This window comes from Aphidius gifuensis, linkage group LG4 (genome assembly GCF_014905175.1).
Source record: "Aphidius gifuensis isolate YNYX2018 linkage group LG4, ASM1490517v1, whole genome shotgun sequence".
In the NCBI taxonomy this organism is placed as follows: Eukaryota; Metazoa; Arthropoda; class Insecta; order Hymenoptera; family Braconidae; genus Aphidius; species Aphidius gifuensis.
In genome coordinates, this window is record NC_057791.1 from 14,829,799 (window position 1) to 14,849,906 (window position 20,108).

Here is a 20,108-nt window from a genome sequence, read left to right on the forward strand (position 1 = left end):
TCAGTAAGCTTTTTTTTTAAAAAAAAAAAAACTTGGGAATGAAAAAAAAATCAGACACACTGACTAAGTAAAAAAAAAAATGATCAAGTTTGCTAAATAATTCAAGGAATGTTGATAAAAAAAAAAAATTTGTTTTTTAAAATATTTTTAAACACGATTTTTCATTTGCAATCAGCAAATATTAGTATTTTTTATTAATTTTTTTTATCTCAAATTAATTGAGATTTACATAATACACAAAAATAATAAATATTTACAAATAACTTTTGGACAGTCAAATAATAAATAATAAATGAAAAACATAATAATTTTTTTTTAATTAAAAAAAAAAAACACAATAAATTGTTATTAACAAAATTTGACTAAAATTCAATCATTAAAAATAATTTTAATTATTTTTTTTTATCAAAATCTTTTTTTTTTTTCATATTGTAATATATATTTTTTTTTTATCAATAAATATCAGAGTGGAATGTTCCGAGGTTACAAATATATAATAATTTTAAAGTTGTTAAAAAATTAATTTTTTTAAAATCCTCAGAATATTTTATTTCTGTTGTAAAAAAATCAGCCAATAAATTTATTAAAATGATAAGTATCTTCAGCCTATTTTATTCTTCTTTTTTACAAAAAAAAAAAAAGGAAAAAAAACTTATCATTTTTATTATTAATATTAATTTTTAATTATTTAATATTTATTTTATTAATTCACAATGACTGGCCCATGAATTTTGGATAATTTAATGAAGGACACAGTGTCCCTGTTTACAGTCGATTTAATATCAGTGTCAAACAGTTAATTATAACAAACAAACATTGCATAATTATTTTTCATTTTTATCTTTTGATTTTTTTTTTTTATTATTTTTGTCACATGCTACTGACAAAATATTTGAATCAGATAAATTGTACGCCACTTACAATTTAAAAAAAATAAAAAAACAAATAAATAAATCAAGTAGCTTTGTTCCTTGAGGTCAATCTTAAATATTTTTTTTAAAATTATTAAAATTGTTTCTTTCAATTATTCATCATGTAATTTTAAGTTTAACATAAAAAATAACTTACAATTTCTATTTTACTTGACTTATTATTTCTGTTGTTTTTTCTTTTTTTTTTCGTACATGAATTTTTATACAATATATATATTCTCATTGTTATCATCAAATTCAAATAATAATTTTATTATATTTAAATATACTTTGGGTATAAGTGCCGCCAAGTTGTGCTTAAAATAAAAAAAAAAAATTGTCATTTTATTGATAAGAAAGTCCACTTTGAAGCTGCTTTGTTTCTTTTTTTTTTTTTATACATATTATACACTCGATATGGATTTTTTAAAAAAACTTTTCTCATATTTTTAAATTAAATCTGTCAACAGATTTAAAATTATAAATGTGATATAGTATTTTGACACTGTAACTATTTTATTTTATTATTTTTATGCTTGCAATAACTCATTTGAGGTCACTATAGTAATAATTATTTAAAAAATAATATATTTTATATTATTTTTTTAAATGAAATTTCACGTATTCCCAACGGCCCTTAATCCCGTTGTTAATATCACAGATTTATTAATAAGTCCGTAACCCTTCAATCACATAGTCATCATCATCAACTACTATATCTATTAAGTGCATTATTTTTTCAATTTTAACATTTATAAAACGTTCTTCATTTTCAAGTTGTCGTTTTGTTTTTCTAAGTTCACATTTTTCACGTTTTAATTCATTTGCCTCTGAATGTAATTCATTAATACGAGCTATTGATTCAGCCATTATTGTTTTTAATAATTCTTTTTCCATTGATTTTTCTAAATTAAAAAAAAAAACAAATTAATTAAATATATATTTTTTTATTTGATATTTAAAATATATTTACCTTTTGAATATTCCTTGTAAGCAGTCATAATATCCTCGATATTTGTCCATTTTATTTTATCCTTATCATCGTCTTCACATTCATCAGGATTTTTAATAATTTTTTGTTTTCGCACACGTTTTGCTCGTGTATATCGTTCAATTTTATCTTTAATTGGATTCATATGATACTCTACAAAACCGTAAGGTAATTCTTCTATTGGATTTATTGAATAAGCCTTTGCCATACGATCACAAAAAAGAGTTACGGAATTTATATTCATACGTTTTTTACGTTGTTCTAATATAAATTGCCAATTTTTTTCAGCTTCTGCAATAAAATTGATGAATATTAATTTAAATAAAAATAAAAATTTATATATTTATATACGTACTATCTCGTTGATCTGATGTCACATAATTAAGACCCATTTCGCTTAAAAATTTAACTTTTGGAACAAAATCATAATCTGGAATCAAGTAATCAGGATGTTCCCCTGGTATTGGTAAACTTGATTTAATTGGAATTTCAAAATTTTTAACTGGTATGTCTGGTGATTCTGGATTGAGTCGATATCGTTTTTCTAATTTTTCAATTTCAATTTCTGTAAAATAAAATAAAATATAGTTTTTTAAATTTAAACAAGTTATTTTTTTAAAAAAAGAGCCTGACGTAGAAACAAACAACAATACAATGATCTGTGTTTTAGAAATTATTACTACTGTAGAAAAGCTACCACAAAAAAATTATCAAAACTTTTCGAAAAAAAAAGCCAAAGAGTTTATTTATTTAATAAATTTAAATTATAAAAATTAATGAGCTTAAATTTCTTGGAGCCTTTCTTTTATTATCAATTAAAATATAAAATTAAAAATATATTTTTTTATTTGTTTGATGATATTATTTAATGAAAATAAAATTAAAATTATGCTTACCATTTTTTGTAGTATGTGTAGTCAATCCAAACATCGCAAGAAAAGATACTTTTTTTTCGGAGTAAAATTTTTTAGCTGGTGGTCCTTTTGTTATCCAAAGATCAACATTTTTTAGTTCATCTTCATCATCTGATTCTGAGCTACATGCATTATTTTCATTAGATTCTCTTTTTCTTTTTCTACGTATTTCAGCTAAATCCAATGTTGATGTCAAGTCATTTGTTGCGTCATCAAGTAATGATAAACCAGAGTCATCAAAATAATCATTAAAAGTATTATTATTATTAAAATTATTCAATACTTTTGATGGATCAGGAACATTAAGAACAGCTGTTTCACATTTATTCGATGAACTTTTAATATTATTGCACTCATTTAATTCATTTGTTGAAAAATTTAATAATTTTTCTTGATATTTTGGAATTTGTAATAATACATTTGATACATTTTGACAAGTACGTAATACTTCTGCTGATTTTATATTTTTTAATATACGATTTGTATCAATTAATGAATTTTTATTTATTTCAATTATTGAAAATTTTATTGGTTGTTTATAAGGCATTGTTGTTGAAGTTGTAGTTGTAATTACACTTGTAATTGCAGTTGTTGTTGTTGTCGTTGTTGTTGTTGTTGTTGTTGTTATACAATTATTAACATCAATTTTATTTAAATCATTATTAACATCAATATGTTTATCATCATTATTAACATCAATATTATCTAATTTTTCTTCAATTAAATTTTTATCATTATTTTTATCAACTTTATTATTATTAATTTTTTTTGTTAATAATAAATTATTATTAATTAATTTATTATTTTCTTTATTGACAGGTTCAAGAATTGATCGATGATTGACTTTTTTATTAATTGTACTTGACATTATATTATTTTCAATTGAATAAAAATTTTTTTTTTTTTCATTAACAACAATATTTGTTGTATTTTCAGGAGGTATTACCGGCACATTATTGTTATTATTATTTATATTATTATTATAACTATTACTACTACTATTATTATTATTAATATTACTACAATTATTATTATTACTATTACTACTATTACTACCACCACCACCATCATTACCTTCTTCATTTTCACCACCATTTTTATTATCATAAATTGTTTGTTCAGGATATGGTGATTTTAATCCATTCATATTGTATTGATTTATTTTTGCAATATCACCATTAGTACCACTAACTATTAATTGATTATTATTACTATTATTATTATTGTTATTAATATTAATATTATTATTGTTACTATTGTTATTATTGTTATTATTATTGATCTTATCAGACACCTGAGTTTGTTGATGTGGAGTAAATATTTGTGGTTTATACATTGTTGGTAAATGTGATATTGGAACATGTGGATGATGATAACCAGAATGTGAATAAACACTTGTTACTTTAGCACTTTCAGTTGAATCATGTGAAAAATTATGAAGAATACTGTTGTTCAATGTTGTTGTTGTTGGTGTTGTTGTTGTTGTTACAACTACTGATGATGATGGTGATGATGATGATGCTGTTGTAACTGGTGGTGTTGTTGTTGTCGTTGTTGGTGGTGGTGGTGGTATTGATGATGTTACTACTGCATTATTTGTTGGTTTACAAATATCTTGATGATTTATTTGACTTGATATACTATGATTATTAACAACTGACCATGTTGATTGTGTTTTATTTGTTGAACGAAAAGAATCTTCAAATGGACGTACAAATGTTGGTTGATATTGTACTGTTGTAATGGGTATTGTTGTAACAATTGAATTTGTTGTAATTGGTATTGTCATTGTTGTTGATGTATTAATATTTGTATCTTTTAATCGTGATATTGAATGATTAATTGGTAGTGATTTATGACAATTAATAGATGTATGATTACCAATATTTAAAGGTATATGATTTAATCCAGGTGATGATAAATTATGACTTGCATGTGTTGACATTGTTCCAGATGCAAGTAATGAATTTGTTGTTGTTGTAAATGCATGAGAATTATGTTGATTTGTAATTGATGATGGTAAAATAAGTGGTGCAAGAGGTATTTGTGGATGAGGTTGAATTGGATATGATGATTGAGACATTGTTGTGAATGGTGTATTGGGATGTTGACTAGAATGAATTATATTTTGTGTTGGTGGTTGTGATAGTGACTGTAATGTTTGTGAGGGTTGTTGTTGTTGTTGTTGTTGTTGTTGTTGTTGTTGTTGTTGTTGTTGTTGTTGTTGTTGTTGTTGTTGTTGTTGGTGTTGTTGTTGTTGTGGTGGTGGGGGCAGATGAAGTCCCATCATTGGAGTTAAAGGTATATTAAGAGATGATGATGGCTGGGAGGTAGATGGAGAAATGCCAGAGGCAATTGGAACAATTGAAGATATTGATGAACCAATTTGATTTGTTTGTTGTGATTGGGGTGGTAAAAGATTTAATGGTGGTAAAGTTGAAACAATTGTTTGTGGTAATTGTACAACTGATGAACTTACTGAGCTCATACTACCACCTGATAATGGAGCATTTGTAATTTGATATGGTGTATGAACAATACGAGGATGATGATATATTTGTGATGTATTTGATGGCTCAGATAACACTGTTATATTTTGTTCATCTTTTCTTGTTATATTATTGTGACAGCTATTGTTGTTTTTCATCATATCAGGTATTATTATGTTGTTTGTTGATAAACGTTCACGTTGTTCACGTTCTCTATCGTTGTGCAATGGAGCTGCTATGGTCGGCTTCCTAGCTGGAACAAATCCGGAACACAGTGCTTGGTAACGCTCCACTAGTATCTGTTGTTTTTTTATTTTTTCTAAATGAATTTTCTTTACTTTAAACTTACCTTTTATATTAATTATTATATTTGTAAATTTATGGAACATTTTTAATTTTATTTATTTTCATTTATAATATTATAAAATGTTCCACAAAATTTATCAAATCATCTTACTTATCAATAAAAATATATTTTCTTAAACCGAGTATTGGGGATGATTTTTTTTTTTTTTTATGCAATATGAAATAAAACTAATCTGCCTTATAAAATAATAATTGAATAAAAAAAATAATAAAAAATAAAACAAAAAAATTGTTAATGAAAAAAAAAATTAAAAAATAATTAAACAAATTTACAAAAATAAAATTGGACAAGTGGACGATGCATAATCGGAAAAGATACCGAAGCGATCGCAATCTCATCGAATACTAGGCACTTTTTAATTTTGCACTGATTTTATATTACGAATATTCATTAAGAAAAATATAAATTAGAAAAAAAATTCTAGCCGAATCTTCCCCAAAACTGTTTCAGAAAAAAAAATAAAATAAATTATAATTATAATAACAATAATAATAATAAACAAAAAATAACAAAAACTAAAAAAAGAAAAATAAAAAAAATTAATAACAAAAAAAAAAGAAAATGATTCGAGGGTCATGAGAATTTGTGAATTAATTAATTAATTAGCAATTTCAAATCTTATTGGTTGTTATTTTTCTTTATTTTTTTTTTTCATTTAATGTTTTTTTTTTTTCTTCATTGTTTTTTTTTTTTTTTTTTTAATATATATATTTTTATTTGCAATGTTTATTTTTAATTATAGTCCAAATATACATGTTTACATAATAAATTATATAAAAATGGTATTATCTTGACAAATGAATAAATGTGTGACAAAGTTATGTACATTGGTGGATTTTATTAATCAGTCAACATATTATTATTTAATTATTTTAAATATTTTATTTTCTTTTATTTTTCAAGCAGTATCTTGATTTTTGTGACTGACAAAATTGGAAAAATGAAAAGTTTTTTTTTTAGTTAAATAAACATTAATGACTGGTGATTTAAAAAAAAATTGTCTAAAACAGTTGCGGGAACAAACGCAAGAGTGCCGAGACCTAGTAACTGATGAAAAAGCCATCGAAATAATAAAAAAAATAAAACAGAAAATTTAATAAATAATAATTATAAAAACATCAACATTGTTATCAAATATAAACGATTTTTTTTTTTCTAAATAATGATACGTAAACATTGTTTTTTTTTTGTTTAAAAAAACAAAACGTCACTAAAATACCTATATCGATATTCATAAAAACAAACGGCACTCATGTCTATTAATTAATTATTTTCTATTTTTTTTTAAAGCTATCGCAAACGTGCTTTGAATTTGTAAATTGCACGAATTTATAAAACGCGAACGAATCAAATTTGTGAGTTAAAATTTAGACTAATTAATTAAAAAAAAAAAAAAAAACATACAATTAGTAAAAAAAAAATATATATATAAAAATTTAATCAGAGAACAACGACGACTAGGTATCGTGCACTCTCATGTTCAAATCGCGCCGTCGTTTTAAATATTATTTTACATTTATTTTACGTATTTAAAATTCAACCGTCGTTTAAAATCGTACAACAATCGAGTTGCTTTGATGACTTGTTTGTTTTTTTTTTTTTTTCAATTTCTTGGCTTATTTATTTTTTGTCAATAATTATTTAATATTGTATTAGAAAATTATTCATCTATTCGATTAAGCTATTTGAGTTTTTTTTTTTAATTCATCCAAATTAATCATCACGAAATATGGATGTTCAACAATAATTATTTTCAGTTAAGTTGTTCAAAGAATGACTTACTGCAATTTAAAATGTAATCAGACTTTTGATATTAATTTAGTCAGCTTTTAGATCGTCCAGTCTATGCAGAATTTTTCATTTTTTTTTTTTTATTTCGTTGTCCCTTTATTAGTTAATTTTTTCATATATATTTTATATTTTTTTTTTGGACTTAAAATTTTAGTTGCCTTTAATTTTTTCTTTTGTTCATTTTCTAATAATTTTTAAAAAAGTTCTTCCTTTTTTCTACTTGATATACGTGGCACCTAAAAATGAACGAGAGATTTTTTTTTTAATTTGAATTTTTTTTTTTATATCAGGCTTTGAATTTTCTATTTTAAAAGTACTTAAATTCCATTTTTTTTTTTTGGTGGATTGTTTTACAAAAAATGTTGTACGTAATTATTTCGTTAAATCCATTTGACTTTTCCTGCAAAAGTACGAAAAATTTATTTAAATTTATATATCTTTCTAAAAGTGTAAAAATTTTTATTTATTTTTTTGAGCCTCTGTCTCTTGTGTAGTTTGTCATGCCACTTTTGTTGCCAATAAAAAGTAAAATTTGACAAAATTAATCTACTAAGAAAAAATGTGTTTTTTTTTTCGATTTTAAATAATTTCGATCTTCGTACAAAGTTATTCAAAAAAATATTAAGCCTAGCTTCATAAGAAACGATTAATTGTGACTATTAACTTTCATTATCGCTACATTAAGAGTAGAAGCGTAGTACGTTATATTATATTTTTAAAAAATCATTTTCTTCAATTAATTTTTTTTTTAGTTCATTTCACAGTCAGTAATATTTACTACATTATTTTAATTATTTTTTTATCATTTTTTTTTTTGACGTTTTTAATTTTTTTTTTTTTCACTTTTTTACTTTTTACCTATTCTATATTTAATTTTTTTTTTTGTTAACAACAATCACCTTTCAAATCACTTGCAAAACTCAAAGTGCACCGTTCCACGATTGAATATACTAAATTTTTTTTTCTTTTAAATTCCTATATATTTTTTTTCATTTTTTTCATTTTTTCAAATTATTTTTTTACTTTTTCACGTTAATTTTTTTTTTTTTTTTTTATCAATTAATTATGTACTTATGAATTAAAAAAAAAAAAAACAAAATAAAATAAAATATCCATGAGTTTAAACGATCGCTTGGTATCGGTCCGAAATTAAAAATTAAAAAAAAAAATTTTTTTTTTTTTTACTAATAAACAACTAAAATCATATTTTTAAAAAAACCCATGAAATTTACCGTCAATGGGTTAGTTAAAAAAAAATATCTAAAATCAAAATACTAAAATAACAATAATGAAGGGGAAATAAATGTTGATCGCATATGAAAAATGGTCGCGAGGTAGTGAGATGATTTGATCAATATTTTTATCCTTCATTGTATCAATTTGTTTTTTTTTTTTTTCATTTAACCTTTTAAAAAAAAAAAAAAAATCATTAAACGAAACTGTGGCGATTATTCTAAAATATCTAATATGATTATAATTATCAATGATTAATTTTTGTTTGTATTTTTCATTAGTTTTTTTTCTAAGATTTTATATTTTAAATCGCCATGAATTATATCTAGCTAATGAGCAAGATTTTATAAAACATTCAGTAAACGTTTATAAAAAAAAAAAAAAAAAAGAAATTGATTTAAAAAAAAAACGTTGAAATGTGGATAATCAGTACCCGACGGTTTCGTTCAATGGAAGGCAGTAGGGGGTGGAGCGACGCGCTCACCTGCAGTATCGTTGGAAGTTGATGCAGATGATGGTACTGCTGTTGTTGATGCTGAACTACGTGCTGCTCGTCTCCTTTCTTCTTCTTCTCTCAATGCAACTTGTTCACGTGCCTGTCTCAGTCTGTGTTCTTCTTCCATTTTCAGCCTTTTAATAATACATAAATATAAATTAATAAAAATATAAATGACAATTAATTTCTATTTATTAATAATTATCATAATATATTATATTTACCGTTCATGCATTACTGGAGACATAAGACCAAGTGAAGCTGGTGGTAACATATCAGGACTATATCGTAAACCATAAATTGGATAAGTTGGTAAACCAGGAAATAATGGTGGCCTAAGCATACCAACTCTTTCCAAGTACAATTGTTCCTCTAGTCTATTGAGAAAAGAAAAAAAAATTGACATTTTTATTATTCAATTATTAGCTAGTTATTTTTTTTTTTTAAATAACAAAAATTTACTTTGAAGATGAACGTGTCTTGTGATAGTATTAGTCAAGAATTAAAGCTTTTATTTAATTAATATAATTTTATAAAATAAAAAATAATATTTATACTGTATATTTTAATTATTTAACTTTCAAGAGAGTCAATTAAGTTTTCATAAACAAAGATGATTGTTTGTTGACTTGAAAATTTAACATTTCATAATTAGCATTAATTAATTAAGTAAAAATTTGTATAATATTTTGAATGAATGTCGTTAATCATCAAAGTAAATAACTCATTTAAATAAAAAAAAAATATATAAAAAGGTATAAATAATTTTATAAGCACCTATAAGCATGCTGTAGATGAGGTGGTGGATAGAGACCATGATGATAAGGACTATATGCCGCAGGATCCAGGGCAAATTGTGGTTGTTGAGTTGGATGATGCTCAGGCCGATATGGCTGAAAGCCAGAACGAGCTAGCAATTCAGATGTGGCGGATGTAACACTGTGTTTATTATTCTCTGGTGGTCTTGCTGTTGTGTACATTGAAGGTATCTCCTCTACTCTTCTCTCATGAGTTGGACGTTCCTGTAAATAAATTATAAATATATTTTAAAATGTTTTCCTTTTTTTTTTTATAACATTTAGCTTTTGAAATATTTTATAAAACATTGAGTCGTACTACTACTACTACTACTAGTCTTGAATAAAAAAATATAAAAATATTTTATAGATAAAAGTTTAGAGCTCTTTGATCCTTTGATTATTTCAAGCTACCTTTTACAAAACTAAATATTCTTTTTTAATTTAAACAAAAAATCAAAGCACTTTATTTTCACTTTATTATTTTTTTTTTTAAATACTTTATTATTGTTATTAAAAATTTGATAAATAACAAAATTTTTTATACAATGAATTGAAATCAATTGCAGATATTTATTTTCTATTTTAAATTCATGATACATGTTGAAACAACAACAAAAAAAAACTTGTTTTGTCTTTAAAAGAACAATAAAAATATAGTGAATATAAAATGTTTTTTTTTAAAAAAACGGTTATTTAATAAATATTTTTTTCAATGAAATTAAAACAAGATAAAAAAAAAAAGGTTTTGAAAACAGGAATCTTGGTATGGGACATATTTTTCATCATTCAATTTGGAGGGGTTTTGTTGAGAGGTCATGAACCCAAAAGGTCGTGCGAAGGTAAACTTGATGTATAAAACTAACCTTGGCCGGTGAGGGTCCCCGAACAAGAGGTGGTGGTGGTGCTCGATTTTTTGGACTTGCACGTGGCTCTTCATCCTGAGGAGCCGGTCCTGCCTGTTTGGCAAGATTTCTCAATGCAGCAGCAAAACTTCGACTATTTTGTTGTCCACCTGGTCCTTGTCCTGGTCCTGGACCTGGACCTGGACCTGGTGTATGACCCTGTGGTAATACACCCGTACTTGGTCTGTGGGATTTACCAATTGACGTTGGTTGTTGGGATTTTGTTGTTGCTGGTTGAAGACCTGTAATCAAAAAATATATATTTACATTTTAGTTATTATTCTCAACACACCTTTTAAACAATACAAAAATTTATTATTCAACACTGGCTTTTTGTTTTATATATTCTTTATAAATTAAAAAAAAATGTTTTATAAATTTTTAAAAATTGTCTGAGAGAAGGATTGTTATTACTTTTTTTTTTTATACTTTTTTCATTAATTAAAAAAAATATGTAAAGGGTAGAAAGAGTATAGAATAGAATTAAAATAATTGTATGATTTACTCGACAGTTTATTATTTTAATAGTGTTAAAATGTAAAAAATTTTGAAAAAATAAAATTAAAATAATTTACAATGATATTGTTTTTATATTTTTAAGTTAAATAAAAATTATAAATTTATCAAAAAATAAGTCAAGTTTTTAAAGCTCAATAAGGGTGTAAAATAAAAATAAGAAAAGTTTTTCTTTTTTGTAAATAAAAATATAAGATTTTTTTTAATTTAAAAAAAATTCTTGACATGAGAAAAAGAAAAATGAGAAATACGAAAAATAATATATGTGTAGATTCGTTGGTTAAAAAAAAAACGAGGTGAAAACTTTTTTTTTTTGTAAAAAGGGCGAGAGAAAGGCGTTTTTCCTTGTTGAATATGGTGACTGGGATTTGAGAAGAGGAGAGTATAGAAGATAGAGAACGATGATGAGGAAGAGGAGGGTTGTGAAATGTTCAGTTACAGAGGGATGGATTTTAAGCGGCTTACAGTCGGTCACCATGGTAACCTAGCCGTGTTCAAACCACTATCACCATCACCAATTTCATATATTTGCACATATAGAAATATAAAATAAAAAAAAAAATCAAAGAATAAAATATTGAAGGCACAAACTGGTCTTTCAATATTTAAATCAAATAAAAAAATATATATTTTATATAAATATCACTAGAAATTTATTTTATCATCATCATTCTATCAGTTTATTATTTTTTTTTTTTTATCAGAGTATATAAACTGCAGAAAAAAAATTATTTAGATAAAAATTTTTTAAATTAAATATAAAATTTACTTCAAAGAATCTTTTATCTTTTTTTGTCGATTTTTTTTTTCATCAATTAAATTTAAAAAACAATTTTTGTAAATAATTTTAATTACTTAATTTTCGTATGAAATTTTCAGAAGGTATAAAACAATCAATTGAAACACTTTTTAATCTCTATAAAAAAAATCTTTGCTTAAAATTTTGTCGAAAAAGCACAAGTCAATCAAAAAAAAAAAGAATCAGGCTCAAAAAAAATTTAGACAAAATCGAGAATATGTATAGGTATTATTCAGGATTATTCAGAAGGTATAAAACAATCAATTATTCAATTAAAAAAAGAAGGAAAAATTTAATTATCATTTGTCAATAATTTGATAGGAATAAATTAAGCATTTAATTGTGATAAATATTTGAATAATTTATTTCATTATCTGACATTATTTTTCTTCTTGACAGCCTTGATCAATGTCACTTTGTAATTTCAAGATAAAACTTGGCAAATTAACAGATAACTCAAACTGATAAAATAATTTGTTTTGCAATAAAAAAAAAAAAAGAAAAGCTACGATAAAAAATAATTTATATATATTTCAAACAATTTTTGGAATGAGAAAAGACATTAGGGAATTTAATTTTGGTGCCAAAGTAGTTTGGAATGTCCATATTAATTCATTTAAGACCAACACAGGATTATTCACTATTCCCTGGAATCTCGTTTCAACATTGAATGAGAAAAGGATTCAACCCTATATATATATTTCACACAATTGGATTTTGCTTGTTTGCTTCTCATCTAACTAGTCTCCATTTCATTTTGCTCATATTCATTTAAAACCATATATTTAAATATAAACAAATATATCCACACCTCTCAAGTAAAAAATAAATACTATATAACACATATGAAAATTATTTAAATTTATTTTATAATTTGAATGGACTACTAAAAAATATATTTGTATTTATAATTGATGGATTAATCACTGAGCTAGTTAATTTTGAGTAATTTGTTTTTTTATAAATTATGGAAATCATTGGTAATCTTTGAAAATTGTTAATTAGCTCGTCACTCATTCTAATGACAGTGACCAACCCCTCGTATATTTTAATTTATCAATTTTTTACAACAGTCGAGCTTTTGGTGCTTGATTTTTTTTTAATATTAAAATGAAGTCTACACAGCCGCCAATTTTAAGATTGTTTTTATCCTAAGCGACATGATAAAAAGAATAAATTTCAAGAGCCAATGAGTGTCTTTTAAAGAGTGAGACAATCCCTTACTAATTATTTAATTTTTTTCTAAAGGGCTAACAAAAAAAAAAGCTTTCAAATTTAAAATTTAAAGGACGGAGAGAAAAACGTGTAGCTGTTTTATGATAAAGGATTAATTGATTTTAATTCAAACATATATACTGGGAAGGGGCCAATGAACCCTGTCATGCAAAAATATTGATTTTAAATGGAAAAAATAAAAAATATAATTAATTCACACGTATGAATTGTGTGCCAAAAAAAAAAAAAATATTACAGGAGTAATTTCGACATTTCCCGAGGGACTGATTTTCGATTGTATGCGTTTATTTCATAGAAAAAAAATTTGAAAAAATAAAAAATAAACAGAAAACAAAGAGGATAGTTGAATGAGTAGATGAAAAAAAAAAATATATATATATTTATATGTAAAAGCCAATTTAGAAAAAATAAAAATAAAGGTAGAAAAATGGAGGGTGAAATTATTCGATCGATGCTCAATCTATCCCGCGAGACTTTGTCGCTGTTTCTCACCCCTATTTCGTAATTTTTTTTTTTTTTTATTTTTTTATTTTATTTATCATCATTGTTATTATTATTTATTCTTTTTTGTTTTCCCTTCTGTTTGACTTTCCAGCAGTAACAAGACCCTACTGAAATTTAGTCGATTAGTTTTTTTTTTTTTTTTTTAAATTTATTTTGGTTTTAATTTTTTTTTTAAAGCTCATTTGGCTTGAAGTGTGCATATATTGACATTTTTTTCGTTTGTGCTATTCAACGGGTTGCAATTTGTACAAAAAAAAAAAGGAGAAATTTATAAAATAGATTAAAAAATGAAATATTCAACGTCATTCAAATATCAATATGAAAAATATTAATTCTCGTTGGTCTCTCCTGGTTTTCCGGGAAATGAAATCAGGTTAATCCTCTTACGTAAATAGTAATAATGACTAATAAATGTAGCTTTGATAAATGTAAATTCAAAAGAAAAATATAAATTTTATTCCAGGAAAATATTTATTTATTGAATGATAAAATTTTAAAAATAAAAAATTCATGATAACGAACGAATAAAATTAATTCACGATAGAAGTTAAACTAGTTTAAATGCCACAATAGTTTCCGGTTCAATTGAGGTAAAATATATGTCTGATTTTACGAGTTACTTTAACGATTCTATTTCTTATATATACAAAAAAAAAAATTCAAGATACTTGGAGGGTGATCCAAAAAGTTTCATTCACTCCATTTGACTTGGTTTTATCGTTAGTTTATATAAAATCATTTTACCGGTACAATTATTTGTCGAAAAAGTTAATCGTCCAGCAGAATAAAAAAATATAAATATACATAACTCAATAAAAAAAAAACCAGAAGAAAAAGAAATTAAATTTTATAAATAAATAAATTTTTTTTTATGTAAAAGAAAAGCCAAAATAAAAAAAAAAAAATTTGAATGTATATATTTTGTGGAGTTTGTTGAGGAAGAGATTTTCACGCGGTAAAAAAAAATCTTAAAGTTAGATATCTCTTGAGGCAAAAAATAAAGTAAAAGAAAAAAAAAAAAACATTTACAAAAAAAGAAAAAGGATTCAACCCTCTTGTGAAATCTCTTCACGCTTCTTGACTCAGCAACCCGTCGGCAAATGCACTAGGTAAACACACTTGACGTGTACGCCTTCATTATGAAAGTTTATCAACCTGGGTAGACTTTCATTTCCCGTTTTACAAAACTTATATTAAAACTTTAAAAATGAAAATTTTTTTTACATATATAAATCAACAAAAAAAAAAGAAAAAACATTACAAGACCTCAAAGAAATATTTTGTCCAGCCTTACAATCACCTTAAAATTTCTCGAGATAAAACTGCCTATAAAATCCATCGGAATGTAAATTTAAGAAATTATTTAAAAAACTAATTAATAAACCATTTAAGCCAGAATATTTTTTTTATTATAATCCAATACATCCAAGTGTCAGCAATTAAAAATAAATGAAAAAAAAAAAAGTATATTGCTGAGGCACTCAATCAACGAAAGAGAGAGTGTCACATGAAAAAAAATTATCCCCAGCTTGATGGCCTGAATCAATTTAAAAAAATTATCTTTGTGGATGTGTGTGTGTGTATGCAATAAAGACACTCTCAATAATTTAAAATTATAATATACCATTAAATGTACATAAACATGCTTGTCTTTGACTAATATATGAAGTAATTTAAGAGCATCATCTGTGAGACGGGATCGACATCAACATCATATATATTAAGTGCAGTAATGAAACAATAACATGACAATGCATTGATGTTATGTTAAAATACTGATAATAAATATGTGTTGTATATATATATTTAAAAGGCAGATTGAAAAGGCTAGAGGCCAGAGCACCCAGTTCAATTTAACAAGCTAGTAAGCCGATGGCTCGGAGTCATGACAACGCCACGGCGCATACAGCAGGTCAATGAGTGCCAACTGATGCCAAGTTGTGTCAAGTGACAAACCAGGCTAGAAAATATATATATATAATTATTATTGTTATTATTATTTATCTTGAAAAATAAAATTTCATCTCATTGTGGTTCGTTGAATTTCTAAATATTTCATTAATTTATTGTTGTTAACAAATTAATTAACGAAAAAATTTTTTTTTTAATTTTCATTTTGTTGAATACATTGTTGGGAATATGTTGAGTTAAATTATGATTTTTATTATTGATTAAATAGTCATTGATCAATGATAATTTGATAATTGAAAAAAAAAAATTTTTTTTTTTTGATGAAAAAATGAAGTGGTCTGTTGTTTGTTACATTTTTTTTCAAAAACTGTCCGACCGATTGACCTAAAATTTGACAGGAACATTTGTGGGAATATGGGGAATGTCAGTGTCAGTTACATGACCGCTCCGGATGACTTCCTGGTTAACCAACAGTCAGACATCAATTTGAAAACAATTTTTCGATTTATTCATTTCGATTTGGATTATTGTCTAAATATTCAAAGAATTTTACTTTTTTTTTTTTAAAAAATTATACAGAGATATTTGCTCAGTAAATTTCGAATATAAAACTTGAAAATTAACAACAATTAATCAATAATTACTGACTGTTAATAGCCTTCTATAAGTTAATACAAATCGGAGCAAATAGAGATATTTTCGAAATAAATTTCGATTATTAATCTTAAAAATTAACAACAATTAATCAACAATTACAAATTGATAAAATTAATTAATTTAATCAATTCAATTAACGATTAAATGAATAAGAGCAACAGATTTATTCTTAAAAAAAAAAAATTTTTTATTTATTCATAACGAAAAAAAATTTTGACATATCAATAAAACTTGATAAAATAAAAATAGAAAAAATATATACAGAGATAAAATATCGTAAATACGGAAAATTCATAATTTATTTTAACGTAAAAAATGTATACGTCAATTCTGTTGTATAAAGACGAGAAACTTTGGCCTTCGTGGCAGCCTAACGACGCGCGATTTATTGCAAAAAGAATGCCACGCTCGATAAACTCCCCCTTTTGAATAATACGCGCATGCTCACTTAAAGATTTTTTATATTTTTTTGTTAACAAATAATAAAAATAAAAATAAAAACAAGTAAGCTTCTGCTCTTTTTTGTTTTTCATACGAGAAAGGTTTCGTTCGAGTAACAGAACAATCATGATATTGCAATAAGCATTATGTATTTATGAGGATTCAATAAAATATAATAAATTGTAAATAAAAATAAAAAAACAATAAATATTAAAAGTAATAAAAATATAAATTAATAAAAATACATATAGAAGATAATTGTAGGGATATAATTGAAAGGAAAAATACCGCATAATTGCAAGTTTGTAATTTTATAAAATAACACTAGTTATGCATTTACGTGCAATGATGTGCATATGAAAATTTAATATATATGAAATTTATTACAATAAAGATGAGGGGTAGCAATATATGTAGATTAAGGTGTATGTATATATATTTTATGAATATCCTTGCGTGACTCTTATCATTACGAATTAGTCGTAAATTGTGCGATCGTGTAAAACGAATAGCTATTTATAACAGCTACCATATAATGTTTCAACCAGTCACAAATTCAAATGTTCAAATGATGGATTAAAATTAAATATAACACTGAGATATGTATATCTTTTTATTAAAAGATAAATTAATTGAATTTTTTTTTTTTTTTTGCTTTAGAAAAGGATAATGTTTTTTGTTTAGATTTCTGAGGGAAATAAAATTTAAAAAACGTTGACTTTGTCTAGAGTGAAATTATTAAAATTTTTTTTTTTCAAAATTAATTGAAGATTAGTTTGATTAAAAAAAAAAATTAAAGTGACTTTTTAAAGTCATTTAATCGATAAATGAAATTTATCGAAATTTTGAATCTTAAATTATTTCGAATTGATTGATTTTTGAATTGATGGAAATATATTTATACTGGTAATAGAAAATTATTTGAGGTAGTTTTAATATTGTCATTTTTAAAAAGTCATATGAAGCTATGAAATCACTAAAAATTATCATCTAAAAAGCTCAAAACAACTTGAAAAATCAATTTGAAAACACATATGGAAATATATAATAAAAAAAATTCAAAGAATAAAATATTGAAGGCACAAACTGATCTTTCAATATTTAAATCAAATAAAAAAAATATATATTTTATATAAATATCACTAGAAATTTATTTTATCATCATCATTCTATCAGTTTATTATTTTTTTTTTTTATCAGAGTATATAAACTGCAGAAAAAAAATTATTTAGATAAAAATTTTTTAAATTAAATATAAAATTTACTTCAAAGAATCTTTTATCTTTTTTTGTCGATTTTTTTTTTCATCAATTAAATTTAAAAAACAATTTTTTTCAATAATTTTAATTACTTAATTTTCATTTGAAATTTTAAGAAGGTATAAAACAATCAATTGAAACACTTTTTAAACTCTAGAAAAAATCTTTGCATAAAATTTTGTCGAAAAAGCACAAGTCAGCTTAAAAAATCAATCAAAAAAAAGAGAATAAGGTTCAAAAAAAATTCAGAAAAAATAGAGATTATGCAAATTTATTTAAAGAATCGACTTTAAAAAATCTATGGAATTCTAAACACTTGAATCCTCGTTGGAAATACTTAAACATCAAAAAAAAAAAATAAAAAAAAAATTTGAATTTAAATTTTTTCATCTTCAATGCAACGATAATAATTTTCTATCCATAATTATCATCATTTCAAAAATTATTTCGTATAAAAATATATATAATCCTAAAAAATAATGTTATAAAAATTTATCCTTCGATATAAATATAATATCTTCAACTTTTTTTCTCTATAAAAAAAAATACGTGCAGTTATAATAAAAAATATTTTATTATAATTAACTTTTTTGAATAAAAAAAAAAAAAGTCTAATCCAAGGCGTATCATTTACAATTGCCAATAAAAAAAATATTAAAAAATAACGATAAAAACAGTAATATACATAAAAAAAAATAAAATGGCAGCCGACAAATTCATTCGATAGTATACGAGGGAGCGACAACAACTCTCGACATTTTTGTATTATTTTTTTCGAAAAAATTTATTACATTCAACGTGCAATGTATAGGTTTGACCCTCGAGACGTTTCATCGCGAGATCAGCCACAAAAAAATAAACCAAATGCAAAAAAAAAAAAATGCCCGAATAAGGGGAAAATAATAAAAAAAGAGAAAATACAGGGATAAAAATAGCGAAAGAATATAGTGGGGAATATTCACCAGCACGGTGGGGCTATTGATCGGAATCAAGGGGGTAGAAAACGAATGGGGGTTGGCTTTCCTCCACAACCCCAAACCCATACCTAATTCATGATTTTTTTTTTGTTTAATATATCATCAGCTCGTTTATCATCTTTCACTATTACCAAATGAAAATGTAACTCACTCGCTAAATTTTTTTCAAGCAATTTTATAACTAGATTATTATATTTTAGATAAAATAATATAAAAATTTTTAAAATTGATATTACATAAAATAAATAAAATTGAACAGATGTGAAAGCATGTTTTTATATTGTAATAATGAAAAAAATAAGGGAGAATTATTTTCATATAATACACAAGGGTTAGGCCCTTTGATAAAAAAATTGTAAAATATAAGAAGAATTGTACGCAAAGTGCAATGTACATTGAATGAGTTGAGTCAAATTTGGTGAGTTATAAAAAAAAAAAAAATATATGCACATACAAGTATACTTATTAACATGCATATGTGTAAAAAAGCCAAGGTGGACATAAAGTGCAGATAAAAAAAAAAAAAAAAAAAATTAGAAGGGCGAAACTATACAAGACAAAGGCTTCTGTTCAAACAGCCCCTTTATGTTGGCACGCCAGGCGACACACACACGCTATATCAGGAAGGGTAACTATATACTCATATGCATATATTCAAGTACTATTATAAATTTTTTTTTTTTTTTATTTAACGCTGGAGTAACAGAGACAAGGTGAACAAAAATAATCGCCATAACAATAAAATAGTATAATATACTTGAGGAAGAGAAAAAAATATTAAAAAAAAAAATTAAATCGCTAGGGGCTTACAATTATTTAGTGGGCTCTGATAGTCGGCATGGCTTGTTGAAGAATGAAAAGGCAAACTCGAGCAACATTATTATAAATAATAATAATAATAATTTTAATGACAA

At 24.3% G+C, this 20,108-nt stretch overlaps 1 protein-coding gene across 2 annotated transcripts in view; it reads right to left on the bottom strand.

Annotated features, from left to right (window-relative positions):
- Positions 1 to 155: 155 nt before the first annotated feature.
- The window catches only part of LOC122855158, a 30,763-nt gene continuing 10,810 nt past the window's right edge, over positions 156 to 20,108 (bottom strand). Inside the window, exons 8-15 of one of the 2 annotated variants that reach the window (XM_044156324.1) lie at positions 10,856 to 11,136; positions 9,970 to 10,214; positions 9,417 to 9,569; positions 9,181 to 9,326; positions 2,799 to 5,558; positions 2,258 to 2,467; positions 1,885 to 2,193; positions 156 to 1,816 (exon numbers count right to left, since the gene is read on the bottom strand). In XM_044156324.1, the coding sequence (XP_044012259.1) occupies positions 1,578 to 1,816; positions 1,885 to 2,193; positions 2,258 to 2,467; positions 2,799 to 5,558; positions 9,181 to 9,326; positions 9,417 to 9,569; positions 9,970 to 10,214; positions 10,856 to 11,136 (4,343 nt within the window). In that variant the 3' untranslated portion in view covers positions 156 to 1,577. The remainder of the gene's footprint in view (positions 1,817 to 1,884; positions 2,194 to 2,257; positions 2,468 to 2,798; positions 5,559 to 9,180; positions 9,327 to 9,416; positions 9,570 to 9,969; positions 10,215 to 10,855; positions 11,137 to 20,108) is intronic. The other variant, XM_044156325.1, reaches the window with a different exon arrangement.